We start from the raw sequence: 21139 nt of genomic DNA, 5'->3' as shown, positions 1-21139 counted from the left end.
CGTCTGTACTTTTTGAATATTTTTTAAGCATTCAATAATTTTTAATTTTCGCTTATTTTTCGAATGATATAATTTGTATACTTAATATCTACCATTTTGGAATATATAAATTTAAAAAACATACAGTCTATTTTATTTTTTTATGAATAAATTGATTTTATGAATAATTATCCAACAAGAAATGATCATTAATTAAACATCGACGTCAAATTGATCGACGTTAAACTCATCGAATTCATATCGATATTCGACATCAATTCGATGTCTCATTTCTTGCTGGATAATATTTACTTTTTACTTTAAAAATAAAGTTTTTTTAAAAAAATATTTTCTCTGTACGAATATTTTTTGTACTCACTGTATTTCGATTTATTTTTGTTTACAAATTATTTCTACGTCAGTGCAGTTCTGCCAGTGACTATATCATGCTACGGTTTACTGAATTGCAAAATATTTTTTTTTAATTACAATGAACAATATTTGTTTATTTACTAGCTGTACTTCTGTGCAAAAAGATAAATGAATTTGTACGAGTTTAAATGAATTTTCATCGTCAATGAGCTATTTCGATAATTCCGATGAATCTAAGTTCTTTCGAAATCTTTCCCTTTCTTCGATCTTTCTTCGGAATCGTAAGAATGTAAGAAGAGCAGAATGTAAGAGAACCAGAGCAAAACATTGATGGGCAGTTTTACGGCTATAGATGGTATAAAACGCGCGCGAGTTTACGTCGTGGGACGTGTGTGCTTTAGGAATGTGGGCGCACCAGTTTCGAAAGTCATTGAGAGAGAAATAGGCGGGCGTCCATATTCAGGCAGAATCCTACGAACATCGTCGGAGCGTAGGAGAAGAAAACAAAACAAAAAAAGAAAACGGGGAAAAAAGCATCCGGACCCACCCACGGATTTGAATGTTTTATCATTTGAATGGACAAGTGATTTGATTGCCCCGATGATTGACCATTATTTCAATTAAGGCTGAATTTTTCAGATTGCCGAGATTGCGGGGTCTTTGCTCGGGATATTGTAAACAGAGAGCATCAATTATGGTTATTACCATAATTGTTGGTCTATATTTGGACGTTGTCCATTACCGCTATTATCAGTTGCATATTATCTGATATACATATACATTTGTTATTTCCTGGAAAATGATATATTTACTTACTAAATCGAAAAACAAAAGCGTGTATCTCTGGATTCTAGAAATTTGTATTTTTTTAATAAAAAATAAATGAAATTATGTTTCAAATAAAACGTTATACATTTGTAGGTATAACAATAAAAATATGATTATTCAGAATGCAACACAAAGAAAAATAAAATTGATATTTAAAATGTATCTTTTATGAGATATTACGCAATATCTTTTCAAGCATCAATGAACAATGTTTATTTTATACATTTCCAGAAACGTAGTACTCTTGCATAAACACAATTGGTTATTTTGTTTTGAATGTACTACAATCTACTGCGGCAATTCGATCAACCGACGTATTATCGTAAACACAATACCGTCTCTCTTGTACCCTTTTGTGTAAATATCGTATGCAATTTAATATCCTATATTTATTCCGCCACAAGCGTAACAAGCGAGCCGTTTTGCGCAATATTATCGGGAATAAAAGGATATATTTACGTCAGAGCGAAAAATGTGATTCAGAAGTTTCAGCAGTGGCTAATCGCACGTATAATACACTTTACATAAAGCGGTGATTAAATGAGGATTTCCGCCAACGTGAGTCGGAGCAATAATCGATGACCGCAAGACGATCGTCGTTGACATACCTGTTTGTAGAACGAATGATGGAATCCGACAGAGAATCTCGCGCGGTTATATATCCATCCCTTTCTCATTATCACCGACAACAGGATGCGGTTAGTCACGGCAGCGCTAACGAATCTCAACAAACGGCGGTTATTATCTGTCGTCATGGAAAATAATAGTATCTTTAATGCGAAAGCAGTTCAATGCAAAGCAGCATTGGTAGCAATTTTCGAATTAATCTCTCTCATTGTGACGTAAATCTCGTGTACAAAAATACGATAAATTTTTTACACGTAATGATCTTGTTGTTTGACTACTTTGGTGGGGAGAAAATAAAATTTTATTTAAAGGGCACCGTGAAGATGCTCTAAGAAAATAAAGCTCGATTTTATAAATATAACAATAATAATAATAATAAAATTGGATGAGAAGATGTAAAAACTGTTGATTTTCTAGAAAAAAAACATACTGTATACGTAAAATAACTAATTGTTTACTCCCTAAACTGTTTTTTTTAGATGAGCTGAAAATATTTTTTCAAAATCATCGATTTGATTCTCTTTTTTATCTCTTTAATTATGTTTCCTTCGTACAAGGTCGCAGTCTGCGTCGAAGTCCTACGCGTTTAATGCTATGAATCGTACCTGTCCCTCTAAGTGGCGCATAAAGAAGCCTTTTATAACGTGTACGAGAGCCGGCGCTGCAAAGAAAGCTGCCGGATGCGGTGGGGAGGCGAGGGGGGCCTCATTATCTTATCTCGAACCATTTCCTGTCAACCTGGGGCCGCCTTTCGTAGTGGTGTTACGCACACGTACGCACACGTACGCACACCCTCGCACGCGGCGCGCAACGCGAATGCACTCACGCACGTGCACGCGCTTGTGATGGAGGCTTAGGGCCGCTTCCGGTGCGTGTGCGTGTGCGTGTGCGTGTGCGTTCGACATCGCATCTGGCTGCGAAAACGCACTGTGCGAGCACGATAATCATTTTTCTCTCGCCGATGCACTGGCGGCTCTGACGAATTTTCGTGAATTCGACCTCTGCTTTTAAAACGAGAGACGAGGTTTCTCATAAAAATATTTGACATTTCGAAGTCATGCGTTAAAGTAAAAGATTGATGTATATGAGATATACATAAAAGATTTAAAAAATTAAGAAATTATGAAATATGCATATGTAACATTTAATTTGAAAAGGTAATTCTTATGAGAAAGAAGATGAATATTGAAAAGTCGAATTGTATAATTAATATATTTTTCATTTTTTATATTTTTCATGCAGCTTTTCTTAAATAAATTTAACTCAGTCTTTATTTAAGAAATTATTATATAATTATATACATTTAATATTCGATAAATTGTAAATGGAAAATAGAAAAATAATTCATTTATTTTCTATTTATTTTGAAAATCACTAAATTATTTTAATTACAAGAATATGTCCGTATAATATTCGATGAAATTATTCGAATTATCTTAAAATTAAATGTTTGTTTAGCAAGTGAAGAAAAATGTATGTCTATAATTGAAATCAATGGAAAAAAGAAATCGATAAAATAATCCTAAGCACTCCGTCAAAAAGGAAACTACGAAGGCTTCCCTCGTACATGATGAATTCATTTTCTTGCACGGATTATATCGATCCACTGGTACTCGTAGCCCGGGTTAACGACCTTGTTTTCCACTACGGCAACTCATGAGCAAAAATAGATATCGCGAATCGCCATCGACGCGCTCCGTCTTTTTCCAGGCTTTGTTCACGTTATGGAAAAAAAGGTTTAATTTCTAACCAAGGCATATAATTTTAAGTCATAAAAAACTGCAATGAAATAGATTTAACCTTGTGCTCGTTTTTAAAACAAAGCGATTTGCTTTGAAACTCAAAAACCATAATTGTATCTCAACTTACGTATCTGACTTACGCAGCTAATGAAATTTGCGATAAAATAATATTTTTAGATGAAAAAAATTTAACAAAATTACTTTTATTGGCATTGTGAAACATATCATTCAATTTACGAAATTTTAGGAAATTTTAAGAATTTAATTTAATTCATTTAATTTAATTATTTAAGAATAGAAGGAGTGACGTAATTCTAGGAATGTACTTTTGTTTTTTTCTTTTAATTTGTTACCATTTTTAATAGATTTTGCGAAAAAGAAATTATTCCGTATTTTGTTTTTATATCATTAGACTAAATTAACAAAATTATACGCACACTCGCAATTTCGGGCTCGTGGAAACATTGAAACTTCAGAATGGTTTTGACTCAGGCAGAAGCAATTGAAACGTTTCCTGCGGATGTTTCGCTTCCTCGAACAATTCGTCTGGAGCTCCAAATACAGACCTCATGTTAAAAACATGCCGCTAAAAACTACACTGAATTTCGACATGTCGGTATTAATTATTTACGCTTGTTCTTTTTTTCAGGTAAAAAATAATTTACATACTTATATCCAATGAAATTAAAAGTGACAATTGAAAGTAATAATTTATCACGAAAATGTTCTGTAAAATTGTTAGAAATAACTGCGACAGATTATAAAAAAATGAAACGTCTGCATATATCTATATTTTTATATTCAAGTGTCGAATCTAAGTATTGGAGTAAAGGAAGCTACATTTAAATAGCCTACAGATTTTTAAACAATTTACATATCATATTACAACAGACAATTCTTATTACGTTCAATGACGGTAATATATACATTTCAAAAAGATGAAGAAAAAAATTGAGAATGTTCTATCATAGTTTACATTTAGATTGTCCAAAAATAGAATTCAACACAATATAAGTCATTAAATCGTTTTATCGAAGAATTTGAAGAAGTCAAATCAATTTTTAGAGTAATTTTCTTAAGTTATTAGTTCCTGTGAGGTCGATATAAATTTAATTTCTACAACTTCGAGATTAATTTTCTCAGCAAGCTCTCGTTAAATCAATCTTGCGGATCCTCCTGTCCCTCTATCTGGTTTCATGATACGTTTCAATTATTCGATTTCCGTTCCGTATTTGAACGACCTCAGCGGCGTAGCAAGTTATCTGCAGCCGACTGTTCTTCGTTACGGTAGCATGTTACGGCGGGTCAGTTATCGTGCGATTAAACGACAGTTGGCGCACTGAGATCATCGTTTAAAAATACGTACGTACGTACGTTTCCGCGCGTGACGCGGAAGATCCGGACGGACGTGAAGGATCAAGCAAATCACCCGTAAAACGAATCCTTGCGGATACCGTCACGTTGTACGTATTTCTACAAGGGTATGTCAATATCGTTTTCGTCGCATTCATTCGCTCACAGAGTCAGATCGATAATTCAATGGCGCGCGAGGCTCTCGCCGAGACATGAGTCAATAAAAGAAAACCACATAAACGTGCCTTATCGTTGATGTTTCCGATTCATAGAATGTAACGGTAGATTGGGTCGACGGAAATGTCTGAATGGAACTCACGAGTAGAAATACTACTATCTCACCTAAGCTAACTCGCGCGCGTGTCGTAGGCCAATAATTTCTCGTTACATTACGTTTCCTTAGGATGAATGGAAAACGACAGTCCGAGCGAGGGGGAATACAAAAAAAATCGTAATAAATTAGAAAAACCAGTTATAGCTTCCACCGACCTTGCCTATGTATATGTATATCTCTATGTTATCTATTTACTACGGTAAATAACATTGACACTACCGACCACGATAACATCTCCTCGGCTAATCTTATTAACGTCTGGGCGTCAGGTTTGGGGACGAAGAAATTAATTTTGTAACATAATTAATTTAATTTGAACTATGTAAATAAGTGAGTCAATTGAATAATTGTTGTTAGAAGATTACATATTGCACGATCGTTGAATTTAATACGAAGCCGGGAGTCGCGTGTCAAATAAATAAAAGTCAAAATTAGACAGTCTTCTATGCCAAATACAGTGTATGCGAACAGACATATCAAATATGTAATGGAAAAAAAGTTATCATCGAGATTATTATTACTGAAAATCCCAATTAAACGAGATGCAACATTTGTAAAATTTAAATCAATATTTGATCAGTTGTGAACATAAAATAAATAATATAATGCAATAAAATCTCCAGTAATCGTGGGAATTACGTTCTGCAAAAATTAAAATATGCAAACATCGCAGAAATTTGCAAATAACAAAGATATAGAAGCTTATACAGAATCATTAAATTAATAATCACAAAATTAATACACAGAAATATTATTAAATACAAAAAAAGAGTATAAAAATATCAAGAGGAGACGTAAAGATCTCTTTATATTTCTTTTAAAAGAAATTCTAATTTAGAATAAGATTATAGTTAATTATTAAGATAATTAAAAATGAAAGCGTCAGAAACATCTGTTGTTTCATCACTTTTGTTAATCTCTCCGTGGATAAATGAATTTTAAGTCCATAAATGTGAAAAACATTTCGCGAGCACCGAACCGCGACATGCGAAATACGTGAATAAAGAAATGTACAGCTTTTACTACTACTGTATTATGCAACACGACCACGCATCTGTATTATCTTTTAGTCACGTGTAGTTTGTAATTGGTTACTTCCTGTGGTGATTATCTTATCGCGCGTGTCTCGGCGATATTATATCTCATATCTCATATTCTCTCGTATCTCGTGCATGATATTTTTATATTTTATATTTTGTATATTATTAGTATACGGCGTGCGTGTGGCTGCCCACGTAGTATTTTCCGTAATACTCTGAGAGCGTAGGATTGTTGGAGAAAAATATGCAAAAATGTACGAAGCTATTCGTACTGTCGTGATTGGGTAACACCAGTGATCCGGGACTTCCGACTTCCAATTGCATCGTAAATAATGGCCATATCTGTTACGTACGCACACACCTGTTAAGGCCATCAGTGGACAGGTATCGCTTACGTCAACTCGCCATACGCATTATCGTACATGTCGTAATCGACGCCTGCAACGTAAACGCACGGGACTTTCCTTTCGTTTACGTATACTCATCTCGCGATTCAGCCCGGAATTGACGTGTGATTTTTATCATGACGTAAAGCTACAGCGTGGGCTGCACTTTATGTTCTATTAATAAATCTTTGTTACCTTTATTATATATTCTATTATATATTCTTGTCAGAGAGACGTGTGACGATATTTTGGTAATATTCTAATTTGTTTAAATAAATAATCTATAATTAAGATTTATCACAAAGTACTTAAATAAACCTGGATGACAGAAATGGCTCGATAATTTTAGATCACTAATAAATTATACCTCGGAGAATATTACAGAGTAATAATTTACAATCCACTTTTCTTTCTGATTCTTTATTTCCTTTTTATATAGTTACTTAAATAGAAATTTTTAATTTTGGGCTTTGGATTAGATCTAATCATTTGAATATAAAGGTCGACGTTAATTCTGACGAGGAACTATTTAATCTTCATTTCTTAAATTTAAGCTACAAATGCTGATGATATTAATAATTCTCTGAATTTATGAAAGTTAATTACATTAGTTTATAAAAGTTACTTTTTGCATGTTAATTATTTTGAAAGCCTCTGATGTGCTGGAGAAATTTGGCTTGGGATATTAATATTCAAAAATGTACAAGAAAGACTCTGTCTGATTCAAAGTAATTTTTTACTACAATCTAATTATTAAGAATATTTAATAAGAATTTAATAATAATATTAAAATAACAATTATTTTTAATCAAATAGGACGTTTTACTACGATTGTACTTAATTTATCCGTCTGTATAAAAATTCGTTTATCTTACATAATATATTTTTTTAAAGCGATAGCGTTACCATTTAACTAGGTTTAATTTTTTTTATCGTCTGCCTTTGTCATTTTATAATGGTAATGAGAGAAAGTAGCAATTTTGTGAAAATGAATGAGGATCAGTTAGATTCAACACGAACGTCCGATTGCAGCATCGTAAACAGTTTACGCGTGACTTCATTTTAAAGTCAATAGACCTACACATGATGTAAGAAAACAGATGTAACATTGTGCATAATAGCCAATGCGTACATTCAGTTGACTCAGTTGAGTAAATGCTTGTTATTAGTGTATTTTTCTAAATCATCCAATCAGATCTTTAGATCAAGAAGAATACACCAATAGCAGCGAGCACTCGCTCAACTGTCGAATTCGCTCGAATACACTCAATCAAATTTGGGCTATGGTCCAACGTATTCACGTGGATGCATTCATTTGGATGCACTCTCCTATTGCGCTTCCACGTGAATACCTGTCTTATTACATCATGAATCTATTTTATTTCGATTTAACATCAACATTCATACGCGATTGATAATTGATGTTTGTTTTGATATCTTGCCATTAGAGTCTGATTGAAACTTTTGCCGAAACTGAACTAAAACCAAAAATATAAAATAGGAATCCTATAAAGGCTATATGCATAGACATGCCTACACATACTTTTTCTTCTAAATTATGATAAATATCATAATTTATTGAAACAGTAATTAAATTTCACGAAAATCAAAAACCGAAATCGAAAATCGAAATTTCGGTTGTGTGTCAATTTTGGCCAAAGAATGTAAATACAATACTTCTTCTTCATAAACATCATGATTTAATTATTGAAATAATTACACATATTAAAATTAATATTTATGAAGAAGAGATATATGGTTTCAGTCGAAACTGACATGTAATGAGTGTTCGTTTTCAGTTTCGGTAAAAGTTTCAGTTGGATTCAACTTGCCACTTATTGTAGAAATCACTTTGGATCGAAAGAATATGCGTGCGCGGTTAAAAGCTTTTCTAATCTTGGTTTATTTCTAGGAAAATCGAAAAGTTTTTAATATGTTCTTTCTTATTAAAAATAAAAACGGGAAACCTTGAGCTGGTTGCGTCAATTATAATAATTATTCGCGCGCTCCCTAAACTAATAACGACTCAATAAAGCGCCATTTTTAGATATAACATGCCCTTCATTGTAAAAAACCAAACTTATAAATATCTACTGACCTATTAGTAGCTGCGAAATGTCATTTAAAACGGAACTGACATCACAAAGAGAACAATTCTAGCTGTCGTTCACGTATTACTCTTCGAGTAGCAATTTCAATCGTTGGCGATTGTTCTTCTTGAAATTGCAAAAATGACACTTTTACAAACGCACTCGGATTAAAAGCTTCACAGAAATCACTATTTGCACAAAACGCTTCGGTTTCACTGTTGCAATTGCGCAATACGCGCAATCCCTACATATAGCGTTGCGCTTGCTACGCCCACGTGAGACATCAGGATTTGCATCAGCACACTAATAGAATGATATTCTCAAGTTTGACATCGGATAGCAGATGATAGCGAATGGGAATACTTTATTTTCAGAAAGGTCACGATTGAGGTATGCCATATCACTATAACGAACATATATTATACGAATATATCGTATATATATATATATATATATACGAGGGCGTAATTATCAAGAGAAATATCTCGCTTTTTGTCAAGTCCCGAATTTCTCATAAAAAATATTTTCACGTGAGAATATATGGAATTATCTATAGATATTATTGTATGTTATGTCACGAGAATATAATTATCAAGAAAAATGTCTCTTGTCAAACTCTGAACTTTCTATGATAGAAAATATCTCCATACGAGAATATTGAGTTAGAATACGAGAATATCTAGATATTACAATTGTGTATTAATTATGTCACAAACGTACGAGATCGTAATTATTAAAAGAAATGTCTCGTTTTTTATATAGTCTCGAATTCTTCATGATAAAAAATATCTTTATGGGATAATATGGATTATTTACACTGGAAAAAAAAAAATTGTTCATTCGACTAAATTAATTTAGTTCGTCTTTGTTTCTTTTGATGAAGAATGTAACACATTACATTTGACTTAAATACATATATTCTTTAACGAAAGACATAAAGATAACTAAATTTAGATAAATGAACAATTTTTTTTCAGTGTAGCTATTATAATTATGTATTAAGTACTTTTATTGATCCACAGGGATGGAGAAAGATAAAGTAAGCTGTATTTTTTATCGTACACTTTTTATGATGTTTGTTCTTATTCCATTATAATGTCTTTTTGAATAACCCTTCTCTGCGATATTCCTTTATGCTCGATTACAAAAAAAATCAATGCTGAAAATACGCTAAAAATACTACCGTTGAAGTAGTACTTTTCTGACTTATATTGCAGGGATAATGCGTGTAGGTGTTTCCTGTGACGTGCAATAGTTAATAAAATTCCAAGTTCGGTCGTTTTAATGGAAAATATTAATGTAAAAACAATTCGTCACAAAGCTGAATTTTGTCATCCCACTCCTGTCGGCGACTCCTCCGCATTCTTAGAATGTACTGGACAAAATAGTTACATAACCATAATATGGAATATATAAATAATATTGCATAATAAAATAACATAATTTTCTGGAATCATCTTTAGAGGCATTCGAACGATCTGTCATGAATTTTACATTACTACTCTCCTATGAGATTCGTTACTAATTCAACGTGCAAGACCTTTCGCCGCTTACCAATAGAGGTGATTCGCCCACGTCCGATCTCTTCCGTTAATTTTTAATTGCAAATTTCGCAATAGCTGACGTAGGAAATAGAAGGAGATAGAGCAGCGAACGAAGAACAATAATCGTCTACGTGTCTCATAATTAGCCATGTTGCACTGTTATTTCCATCTAGAATTCTTACGTTGCTCCCACACGTTTCATTGTGATGCATCAAAACGCTTGGAACGTTACGAGAGAGCATTATTAGATGCACAAGCAGTTTATATACCTAGATACAGTTTGTATAACATTCACGTTTCCTGATATTTGACATTTCCACCTAGCTAGATTTATGTCTAGATATGAATTCGTTTGTGTAGTGCCTGATAGAGGAATTTTGAAGGGCGTTCGTTATATGTCATATAGAATTTCTGGAAAATAGTTCTGCGAGATTAAAATTGAAAAGTGAAGTAAATGCATGTCATGTTTTTCTCTCTTTTCTGTACACAAATAATTTTGCTGAAGTATCTGAAAATTTATTTAAAAAATAGCTAGGTACAGATATTAAAATAATTTTGTCTAATGTAAAAAATTAATGACTGTCAAATTAATTATGTAGAATGCTTTAGCATTACTTACAATGTGCTGCAAAAAATTTCAACATTCTACAACAATCAATTTGAACGTCTTACATAATTATTGTGATGGTCCAAACAAAACTATTTTCAGATTTGTATTTGGCTAAAGTTTTAGAATTTCAGCAAACGATTCTTTTCGTGTATAGAAGAAATATAAGTTTTTAGATACTTCAGCAAGATTGCTCTTTCCACTCTTAATATACTTTTTAAAAAATTGCAAAGTTTTCATTATGTGTATTAAAGATAGGAAAATGAGGTATCTAATCATTATATCTTTAGCTCTCTTTTTTTCTTGACACCTCATTTTGTAAATTAGCAGTGCGTTTTAATTCAGCGATCCTCGAATGTCCGTGAATCCCGGAATTATCCTGGAATTTAATGTATCTTTGAAAATCCCTGAAATTTTAGAACTGACTTGGAATTTTGTTTCATTCTTCATACTGTTATAATGGGATTATTACAAATAAAAAAGATACAAGTAACTTTGAGATTATATATGAAGTCTACAATTCATTTTGTTTACAATGCACATATCTGATACAAAGAAACAAAAGAAAAAGAAGATTAAGAAAGAATAATATTGAAAAATCAAAGAAATGAGATAAAGTTTTAAAAGAAAAAAGTGATTTTTGATCAAGCTTTAAAAGCAACAGCGGACATGGAAAATCAGATTAATAATTTAATGAAGAATTAATAAATTAATAATTTTATAAGATAATTACGCGTTAATAAAAAGAAGAGTTATGTTTGAGAGTATAAACACAACTCCCTTAAAGATGCAATAAAGACAAGTTACTAATAAGAAACTTGAATTTAATGTACTACTACTATTATAAAACAGAATAAAGCAGAGAAATTATCGTTTGTATTGAATATTTATTTAATGTATTTGGAGCAATAATATTGCTCTAAATTTGTTTTAATTTATATGTCATACAGAATCCTAACTTGAATACAAAACATATAATATTGCGTAAATTAACAAAAATTAATCAATTTGGAAAAACCAGGATTTTTATCTGAAAATCCTGAAATTAATCTTCAAACTGAGCCACATATCGCAGGGCATCTTGATTAGATTCGTTATGTTTAATCGCGAATTGATATAATGACAGAAAAATAATCTACATATATAGATTACTCTTACAGTGCAGATTTTTCTGCTCTTTCTTTTCCTTTAAAAGAAATGAAAATCGTACATGATTCTTATTTCTATTCTATCGCCTGTAATTCTCTCCACGCAAAGGCTCGATGAATCAACCTCGGCGAGCCGATCAGGCCGGAAATCGATATCAAACAAATCGACGGATTCGAGCTTTCTCTACAAGTAGTCGACGCAACTTCCTTCTTCTGCTTTAATGTTAAAGCCTTCAGAACCACCGGAGCATTATTGAGCGTAGGGCGAGCAAGAGAGGCGCGCGCGCGTGGAAGGATGGTCGGGTGCTCACCTTACCCATAGCACCCACGCGGATCGAATCCAATTCGTCGGCACGCGTCCAGATACCTTCCCGCGGAAGGTCACAGACGCTTGCAGCCCTTTCCCTCTCCCTCTTTACCACATCGTGTTCTGCATTAACCCTCTCTGTCCCATTTCCTACCCTCAACCCGTCCTTCACCCTCTCGAGATAGAGCGCGCGCGCTTAAAGCGCGCGATAAAGCTGTGTGGCGGCGCGGCGGCCGTGTGATCGAACGCGAAAATCTTCAACGACAGCCGCCCAAATGAATGGAATGCCGACCTACGCCTGGCACAGTCGTCTGATAGGCTGTCGTCCCCTCCTGCCAGGGTGAAAGAGAACAAACCAGCGAGCCGAGTTAAGCCGAGCTGAGCCGAGCCGAGCGCGATGAACGGGGCGAGGCCGAGGACGAGCTTCGTGTAATGTAAACGGCAAGGGCCAAGGCCGTATTACTCGATGGCACGTTTTGCCATCCTTCTATGCGCGTCTTTCGCTTCAAACTCTTTACAACCGCAACTTGACGTCGCGTATGTAACTGTATATGGAGTGCCCACGACAACGTGGGCGGGTTTGGCAAAATCTTATTAAATTCAAATTGATTTTTCCTCTATCAGACATTTAATTGAATCTATCTATCTGTGGAAATTCTATAAATCTTCAATGTTTAATTTTCAACGTCTTGCTATTGTATAATTATGCCTCAAGAATTTGTCTAAGCTTATCTAAAATTGACTATAGATTGAAAGACTATTATATACATTTTTGAATCGACAATTATAAACATTCATATTCTCATTCTGGTATAATTTCTGGTATAAAAAATGAATAGTTTTATTGTTTGCTTTAAATCAATATTCAATATTCCTAAACTTTTTGTATATGGAGAATAAAACTTGAAATTAAATCTAGTTATTTTTTTGCCTCATTGATAATTTATGTCATTCTGGTAAATCAATAGACTCCTGGTACTACATTGTACTTGTAATACATTTCAATTAATAATTCAGTACGTTGCAACCTAGATTAATAGGTTGTTTATGTTTCAAGTTTTCTAGGATTAATCAATATTGTAAATACTATTAATAGTAAATACTATTAATAATTTTTTTGTACCTTATTACTTTTAAATCTTTTACACAGCTATAGAGTGAATCATAAGTCTATTCTAAAATTATTGAAATGTGTTTCTTGATAAAAAAGAAAAACAAACATTTCTATGAAGATTAGATTGAAAATACTCCGTTATCGAAATAATGAAAATAAAACAATAGCATCAAATAACGACTGTATTTAAAAATTTCAAGCATTTTTGTTTCAAGAGATATTTAAAAAGTCTTTCACTTTTCTTACATAAAATAGAGAATTTAATCTGATATCATGAATTATTTCAAGTTTATCTATGTACATTGTTTCAATGACGAAGCATCTAACGTTCACGAAATTTAAAAAACGTACTTATGATTCATTTTGTATATTTTGATATTCCATTCTTTACTTTTTCTTATGCATGTAAATAATGTACGTAAATTAACATCCTTGTTTATTTCAGTTTTCAAGGAACAAAAGCACAATGGAATTATTTCCATTTGGAAAATTCATTTCTAATCTAAACAAAAATCTTTCTCTTTTTTTCCTACATACTTTCATTCTTCTATCCATATTAGTCGTTTTATAATAGCTACGATAATTATTGCAATGTAATCCTGACTTCTCTTTAACATCGTTTGTATTCAATATTGATACATAGACTATTATAAGTGTATTATGCTTCCACGAAGCTCGGATTGATTCCGCGAGACGGAGAGATCATTGTTTTGTTGTATATCTGGGAAATCGTTAGTGCGCCTAGTATTACGTACACTGCCCAGATTTGGGCATATTACGGCGAATATATCGATATATCATTACATCACCACATAATACGTCATACGTAGACTTATCAATTGAAGACAAGTGCTGTGATAAGAATTATACTGTTTACAAATTTCTATCCCTGCCTCACTGTGAATCTCTCAAGTAACATCGTGCTTCGAATATATCACAATTGAATGTTGCAATCGCGAGAAGCAACGGACATGTTCGGCAACGAGTGTGACGGAAGAGTTCATTACATAGCCATATGTACGTATATATACATATATACACGGTAAATAGATAACAGGAGGAAAGTGGCGATATTGATTTGATCGTGAGAGAGACAGGAGATAGAGAGGGAAGTAGCCTAACAAATGTGGGGGTGGTACGGAACCGTCTGTGTTCGGCCCTGTTGGCGAACAACACAGCACGTGCACGACAGTGTGCGTGTGTCGGGTCTTTTCTCTCTCTCTCTCTTCCTCCCCCTCTTACGCGCCTACGCACGCGTGAGAAAGCACGCGCGTGTAACGTGCGGTGGCCCATTCCGCCGCCGAAGCCACTCCACCGCTTCAACGACGGCTCAGTCAGCACCGACCCCCGACCCAACCTCTACCTCTACCCACGCCTAGTTAATGGAAACATCTTTTGTCAATGAACTGACGTCAGTCCGCGCGGCGATTGGCCGACCGCGCGGGCTCACGTGACCGTCAGCGAATCACGTTGCACGGCGGTCGCGTCTCGCCCCTGCGCGCGACGTACCGAGCGCCCGTTACTCCATTCTTCGACGAACGGACGGTCGCGGTAAGGTGTGGCCTGCAGCAAGTGAGCGCGATAAGACCAAGGTAGAATTGTGAAAAACAATAGAAGAGAATTCCAGAACGAGAGTGAAGGACGAGGGTAGAACACGGGGAGAGGAAAGCGAGAAGAAAGTCGTGACATACTTTGAGTCATCGAGAAGCTCCGCATCTTCTTGGCCGAGGGAATTCGCCGACGGATTGAGGAATTTCTTACCTCGAATTTTCGTAAGGAGTGAAGGAGTGAAAAAAAAGAGAGGAAACGTCGACACCGTCGAGAAGACCGTACTGATCCAATCCGATCGGAGGGATACGGAAACGCGGTAGAGTTGTCGCGTACGCGGTCCAGCGTGTGCGCGGCGGCGAACCTACGCTCTGAAGGTGGGGGCGAATGAGCGCGGCGGGACGAAGTACGACGGTGGGAGTGAAGTGCGCGACAAGGATGGAACGATCGCTGCTCGCGCGCGCCAAGAGGACGATGGGGGCGAGCTCACGGAGGGTCGGTGAGCGCGAGATAGAGTGAGCGTGTCGGTCGCGTACGGTCGGACATGCATCTCTCGCACGGCGAGCGTAAACATTCCACAGTCGTGCCGTTAATTGGACGCGTTGTCTTGATTCACGAAGAGATCGATAACCAAGACAAGCTGGCGGTGGCAGCGACGACGGAGACGACGAAGACGACGAAGACGACGGTGGCGGTTACAGTGGCGGCTGCGGTAGTGGTGGTGGTGGTGGTGGTGATGGTGGTGGTGGTGGCGGCAACAGCGGTGGGGAAGCAAGAGGTGAAGGCGGAGTAACATACGCAGCGCGGCGTAGTATCGCAGGAAATGATGGCAACGCGTGAGAACCCGTCGGATCGCGCCGTCGACGGGTGAACGTCGCGCGATCGTTCTCTCGGATGACGCGTCCGGGGAACGTGTGCTCCGTCACTCAACTCCAAGTGCCATTTCGTATATATCCATATCCAGTAATTATTAGTCGCAGGAGAGACGCTCGTAGAAACGCGCGTGCACGCATTCACTACGGACACACGCTTCGTTCATTCGCTTTCATTGTGGAGAACGCGCGACAGGGCTGACGACTCGCTGGGCTCCGACGGGTAACCCAGGAATCGACGGTTATTCGCGTTAGCCAATATACATGCAAATTTTTTTAAGTGACGACCAGTGACGACCAAGCAAGAATCATTGTAATTATCGTCTTAATTAATAACGTTTTGACAGTTTTGTTGTTTACTGTTTGCCGAAGGTGTCGTGTCCAATAATGACGGCACTTCGATGCTGTAGAAGCTCAAGAATATCTTTGTAGCGGAAGCTCAGTGACTGATCATCTGAAGGAAATATTTACGTTTAGAAGCTGTTTTGCGGGACAAATCAGCGCCGTTTGTTTAGAAGACATATAAATGCGATAAAATATAAGAGTGTGCTAGAAAGTGTAAAGATAAGTGTAAAGACTCAAGATGCCTGATAGTGCAATGGAAGAGGATCTTTTGGGTCCAGAATGGTTGTTTGGGGAATTGAGATCACAGGATGGTCCCAACAAACTTCTTATTCTGGACTGTAGAGCACACTCGGACTTTTCTGATGCTCATATAAGAGGTTCGGTACCTCTGACTATACCCAGTATCATGTTGCGAAGATTGGCTGCTGGTAAAGTGGACCTCTTGTCTACAATACGGTGCTTAGATCTGAGAAACAGAGTGGAGATGTTTCTGTGTGGAGATGAAAACAGAAGAGGGACATTTGTATTAATCGGTGACACTACAGATTCTGGAGGTCATCAGGGTGAAACATTACAAGTTTTGACCCGGAGACTTAAAAGCAGTGGAGGAAACGTTGCCTCTTTAATCGGTGAGAGATCAATCTTTATCTTATATTCTAAGCCACTATAATTCCATTTTCATTTTCATTAAGATCACACAAAGTTTGATATTTTAAACATATGATATTCTAACACATGGTGCAAGTTTTTATATTTCAAACTAAAAACAATCTTTATTTCATACTAATCTACTAATTCCATTAAGATCACAAAGTTTGCTTAATGTATTTTTAATGCATTAAGCATTAATTTTATATTTAAAACTAGAATACTTCCATTGTCTTTTTCTAAAATGATATATTGTGTGTAAATGTGAATTGGACACTTGTAAAAAGTATGATATAATAAAAAGTATGACATAAATTATATTATTTGTGACAATATTTCAGAAACTTTTATGTAACTAATATTATATATTATTATATTATTTTAACAATTTTTAAATTTAATTATTAAACATCATACAATAGTTGCTAATTATAACTCTGTATTCATATCATTTTATTGTCACATATATATGCACAAGCAGTATTAGTAATTGTAGTACAGAAAGGCTTTCACAGATGTAACAGTCAAAGCGTAGAGACTGGTTGTGAATGAAATATTGATTTATGTGGGAGGCATTCCAGTAGAACCAGACACTTAATTCTATAGTCAGCTTTTATCTGGCTTTAGATAAAACTGTTCACTCATTCAATGTTTTGTTTGAGAAATTTACTGATTGCAAATATATTAATATATACATTGAATGCAAAATAGAATATTATTTATTTGTTTCAAGTTTTGTTTTAGAACCTAACAAGTATTTTAAGAAAATGTATAAATTGAAGGGATATGATTATGTTTGTGTGATTATTAATTTTTTCTGAGTATTATCATATATGCAAAATTTAGTTTTTAACTTACAATTAGTTAATGATGAGTTTATTGCAAAATTTTGGCAAAATTTATTTTTAATTTAGAAATATTGATTACTTTTTCTAATCATATAGAATAAAATTTCATTTTTTAATTATTTAATTAATAGATTTAATTAAATAGATTTTAATTTACTCTTAAATAGTTATATTATCACATTATACTTATATTTTTATAGGTGGTTTTGAAGCATTTAAAGATAAATATCCAGAGTGGTGCGAAGGTAGTCAAGCCACTAATGAATGTGATCCAGGTCAGGACAATAACGATGGTGAATTAATGGGCCTTAGATCCCTTCGGATATCCACTCCACCAACCAGATCTTACTCAGACTCAGACAGTGACAGCACATGTGATTCAATTGGTGAGCAGATATTCCAAGTGTATATAATATTTTCACTATACATTTAAAAAGAAACATGCAACAGCAATTTACATTAATGAACAACAATGTAATACATAAATAATGTAATGCTATAATGTAATAATAGAGAAAATAATAGTAGAAAACATGATGTAATAATAATAGGAATCTCGTTTTCTGCATTCCAGGTCCAGAAGAAGATAAAGACTTTCCGGTGGAAATTTTACCTCATTTGTATCTCGGTAACGCGGCCAATAGTGAAGATCGCGAGGCTTTAGCGCGGCACAGGATACAGTACATACTCAATGTGACACCGGATTTGCCAAATGTATTTGAAAGCGGCGGTTCAATAAAGTACATGCAGATACCGATAAGCGATCACTGGAGTCAGAACTTGGCTAGTTTCTTCCCACAGGCGATTCAGTTTATAGGTGAGTGACGAGATATACGAAGCATATTTTTATTGAAAATTAAATTCAAGCAAGAGATAAAAGTATTTTTTTATTGTAGTTAATTTTAGGATTTAAAAACTTTGATTTATACTATTTTAAAAATTGCTCTTTGTAAACATTGTAATTCAGTAAATAATGTATTTTTTCAAAAACTCATTGCATGAAACATACACAAAAAAACGAAGCGTTTTTTCGTTACGATAAAAAAATTATCAGTTATTGATTGATATCTCATACTTTTACTTTATTTTCAATGAACATTTCGTCATTCACACGTCTACTCTATACTGTAAAAATTATACTAATTATCTATATCAGTGATCGATATATAATATCTACAATTTAAATAAAATATTTTGTGTGCCATATGTTAACAAGAGATTTTCTTAATATAAAGTATTTAATTTACAATTTACATTTCATATTATTTTAACATACATACGTGAGAAGTAGGTGAGATTTATTTATTGCATCGGAGCTTTTTTCATGTCAAAATCTTGTTCGGACCGCTTCTTAAACAGGATTTCCTGTTTAAGAAGGTCCCAGCGCAGCTTCTGAAAGGGGCATTCTTATAAATAGGTTCGCCTAAATAGAAACTTTCCCACGTGGCGGGTAAGCCGCGCTAGACAATTAAACAACGGATGTCCGGTTAAGCCGAGAGCTATATTTACGTCTGAATGACGAGGTTTGACATTGCTATTGAGCCGGTTTGGCATTTTTGATTATCCCGACATATTGCAGTGTTGAGGATCCGACTTCTCTTTGTTAATTCCATTTAAACGAATTGGTCATGACATGCACTGTTTTCTGTAATATTTTTATATACACTTTTCTAATTAACGAACATTGAATATATCGAAAAATAATAATGTACTTAAAAACATAATGTAAAAAAACATAATTAATTAATATCTTCTACTTGTATATCTTAAATAAAACTCTTAACGATTTTATATCTCAATGTTTTAACGATATTAATATTAAAGTATATTTTTCAATTTTTCTAATATCAACTAATTGTAAAATTCGACTTTCATACTTTGAAAAATCATTGTAAAATAATTTTATGTCTTGCATATTTCATAATTTCGTGTAATTAAAAAAATTCTTGAAATACATATAAATATTAAAAATCGGCGTAATAATAAGTGAGATGATGATTGCACAATTGTAAAATTAAAATCGCTATTTGTTGCGTATTTTTCAGAGGAGGCACGAAATTCAGATAAGGGAGTACTGGTACATTGTTTGGCCGGAGTTTCTCGGTCTGTCACGATCACCGTGGCTTATCTTATGCACAAGTGCAGTCTCAGTCTGAATGATGCTTTCAACCTAGTACGTAGTAGAAAATCGAATGTTGCACCGAATTTTCACTTTATGGAGCAATTACACAGTTTCGAGCAAGAATTGAGGGACCGAGGGGGAGAAAACAAGAATAACGACCAAAGGTGCATCGGGGCATGTCGGCCCAATGGGCCCTGCAATTGTCCAGCGCCCAGTTTTCTGAGTCCCATTGATCTGGGACTCAGTCCCGACTCAGGAATCGAGTTTGACAGGTGGGCGGCAAGTACACCGGCCGAATGAAATGAACTTGGGGGTACCCAATACAAATTTTAGGTCTCTGTCACGTATTATCAGGAAAATCCTGATCGAACGTTATGATAACGCGCTTTATCATTTTGATATGTGAGACGCATTAAAATCCGCCCTTCGCGGTATCTCCAGATGAAATGGGATATTAGTCGCGTTTGGCGAGCGCTGAGACGTAGCTGTTAAAGGCATTCGAAGTTAGTTATCGCACTGATATCTCGTAATTTCTCGATTTTTTTCTATTGAGTCTCTCATTCCTATCGTAACTATTATATGGCTACGTTTATTAAAGATACATAAAGCATTTGAAACTAATTTTGAATTCTAAAATTGAATTTTAAAAAGATTATAATTTCTAGACACTCATGCAAGTAGTGTCTTTAGTATCGTACTACTCATGCAATATTTTGACGTTATATACAAGAAAATAAATTTTTATCTAAATTCAAAAATTCATTTGAGGAATGAGAGGATTACAAAGAAGAGGATTAAAAACATGTATCTCCAATTAAAAAGAAATTATCTCTTTGTTAGATGATTAGCTTTTCAGTATACGCGTTCAGTAATAATACGCTTTGATATATTTCTACAGATGATGCCTGTTTATCTTGAAATTTTCAGTTATAAAGGTTGGGCACGTCATGTTGTCAAATCACGCTAGTACGATGCAGTCGTGTTGTGACTTAGGGAAAGAGTAAATTGATACCTTTCTGCAAAAAAAAGCAATGTTCATAATGTTTTTTCTGAATTGTTGTAGCAGCAAAGGATATTGAAAGTATTTTGTAAGAGATTCCGTAATTTCTCATCGCGCAACAGTCGCATAATTGTAATTCTATATTCTGATGTTATGCTTTCAAGTTTTGAGAAACTTTTAGCATGTATGATTGTAAACGGTATGCGAGATATATTGGATTCAAGCACTGTATACTCGCGAGATATAAAATAACGCATACCTCAAGAGAATTCTAGAACGTATATA

General features: G+C 34.7%; 1 protein-coding gene across 1 annotated transcript; it reads left to right on the top strand.

The window, feature by feature from the left end:
* The first annotated feature begins 16474 nt into the window (after positions 1-16474).
* LOC105624451 (dual specificity protein phosphatase Mpk3) lies at positions 16475-20154 on the top strand. The gene is made up of 4 exons (XM_012205812.1): positions 16475-16865; positions 17933-18118; positions 18307-18549; positions 19778-20154. The coding sequence occupies exons 1-4, from the start codon at positions 16475-16477 to the stop codon at positions 20152-20154; spliced, it is 1197 nt and encodes a 398-aa protein (XP_012061202.1).
* The last annotated feature ends 985 nt before the right edge of the window (positions 20155-21139 follow it).

The sequence above is a fragment of the Atta cephalotes genome, assembly GCF_000143395.1.
Source record: "Atta cephalotes unplaced genomic scaffold scaffold00079, whole genome shotgun sequence".
Classification (NCBI taxonomy): Eukaryota; Metazoa; Arthropoda; class Insecta; order Hymenoptera; family Formicidae; genus Atta; species Atta cephalotes.
This window is presented reverse-complemented; position numbering and strand designations above follow the sequence as displayed.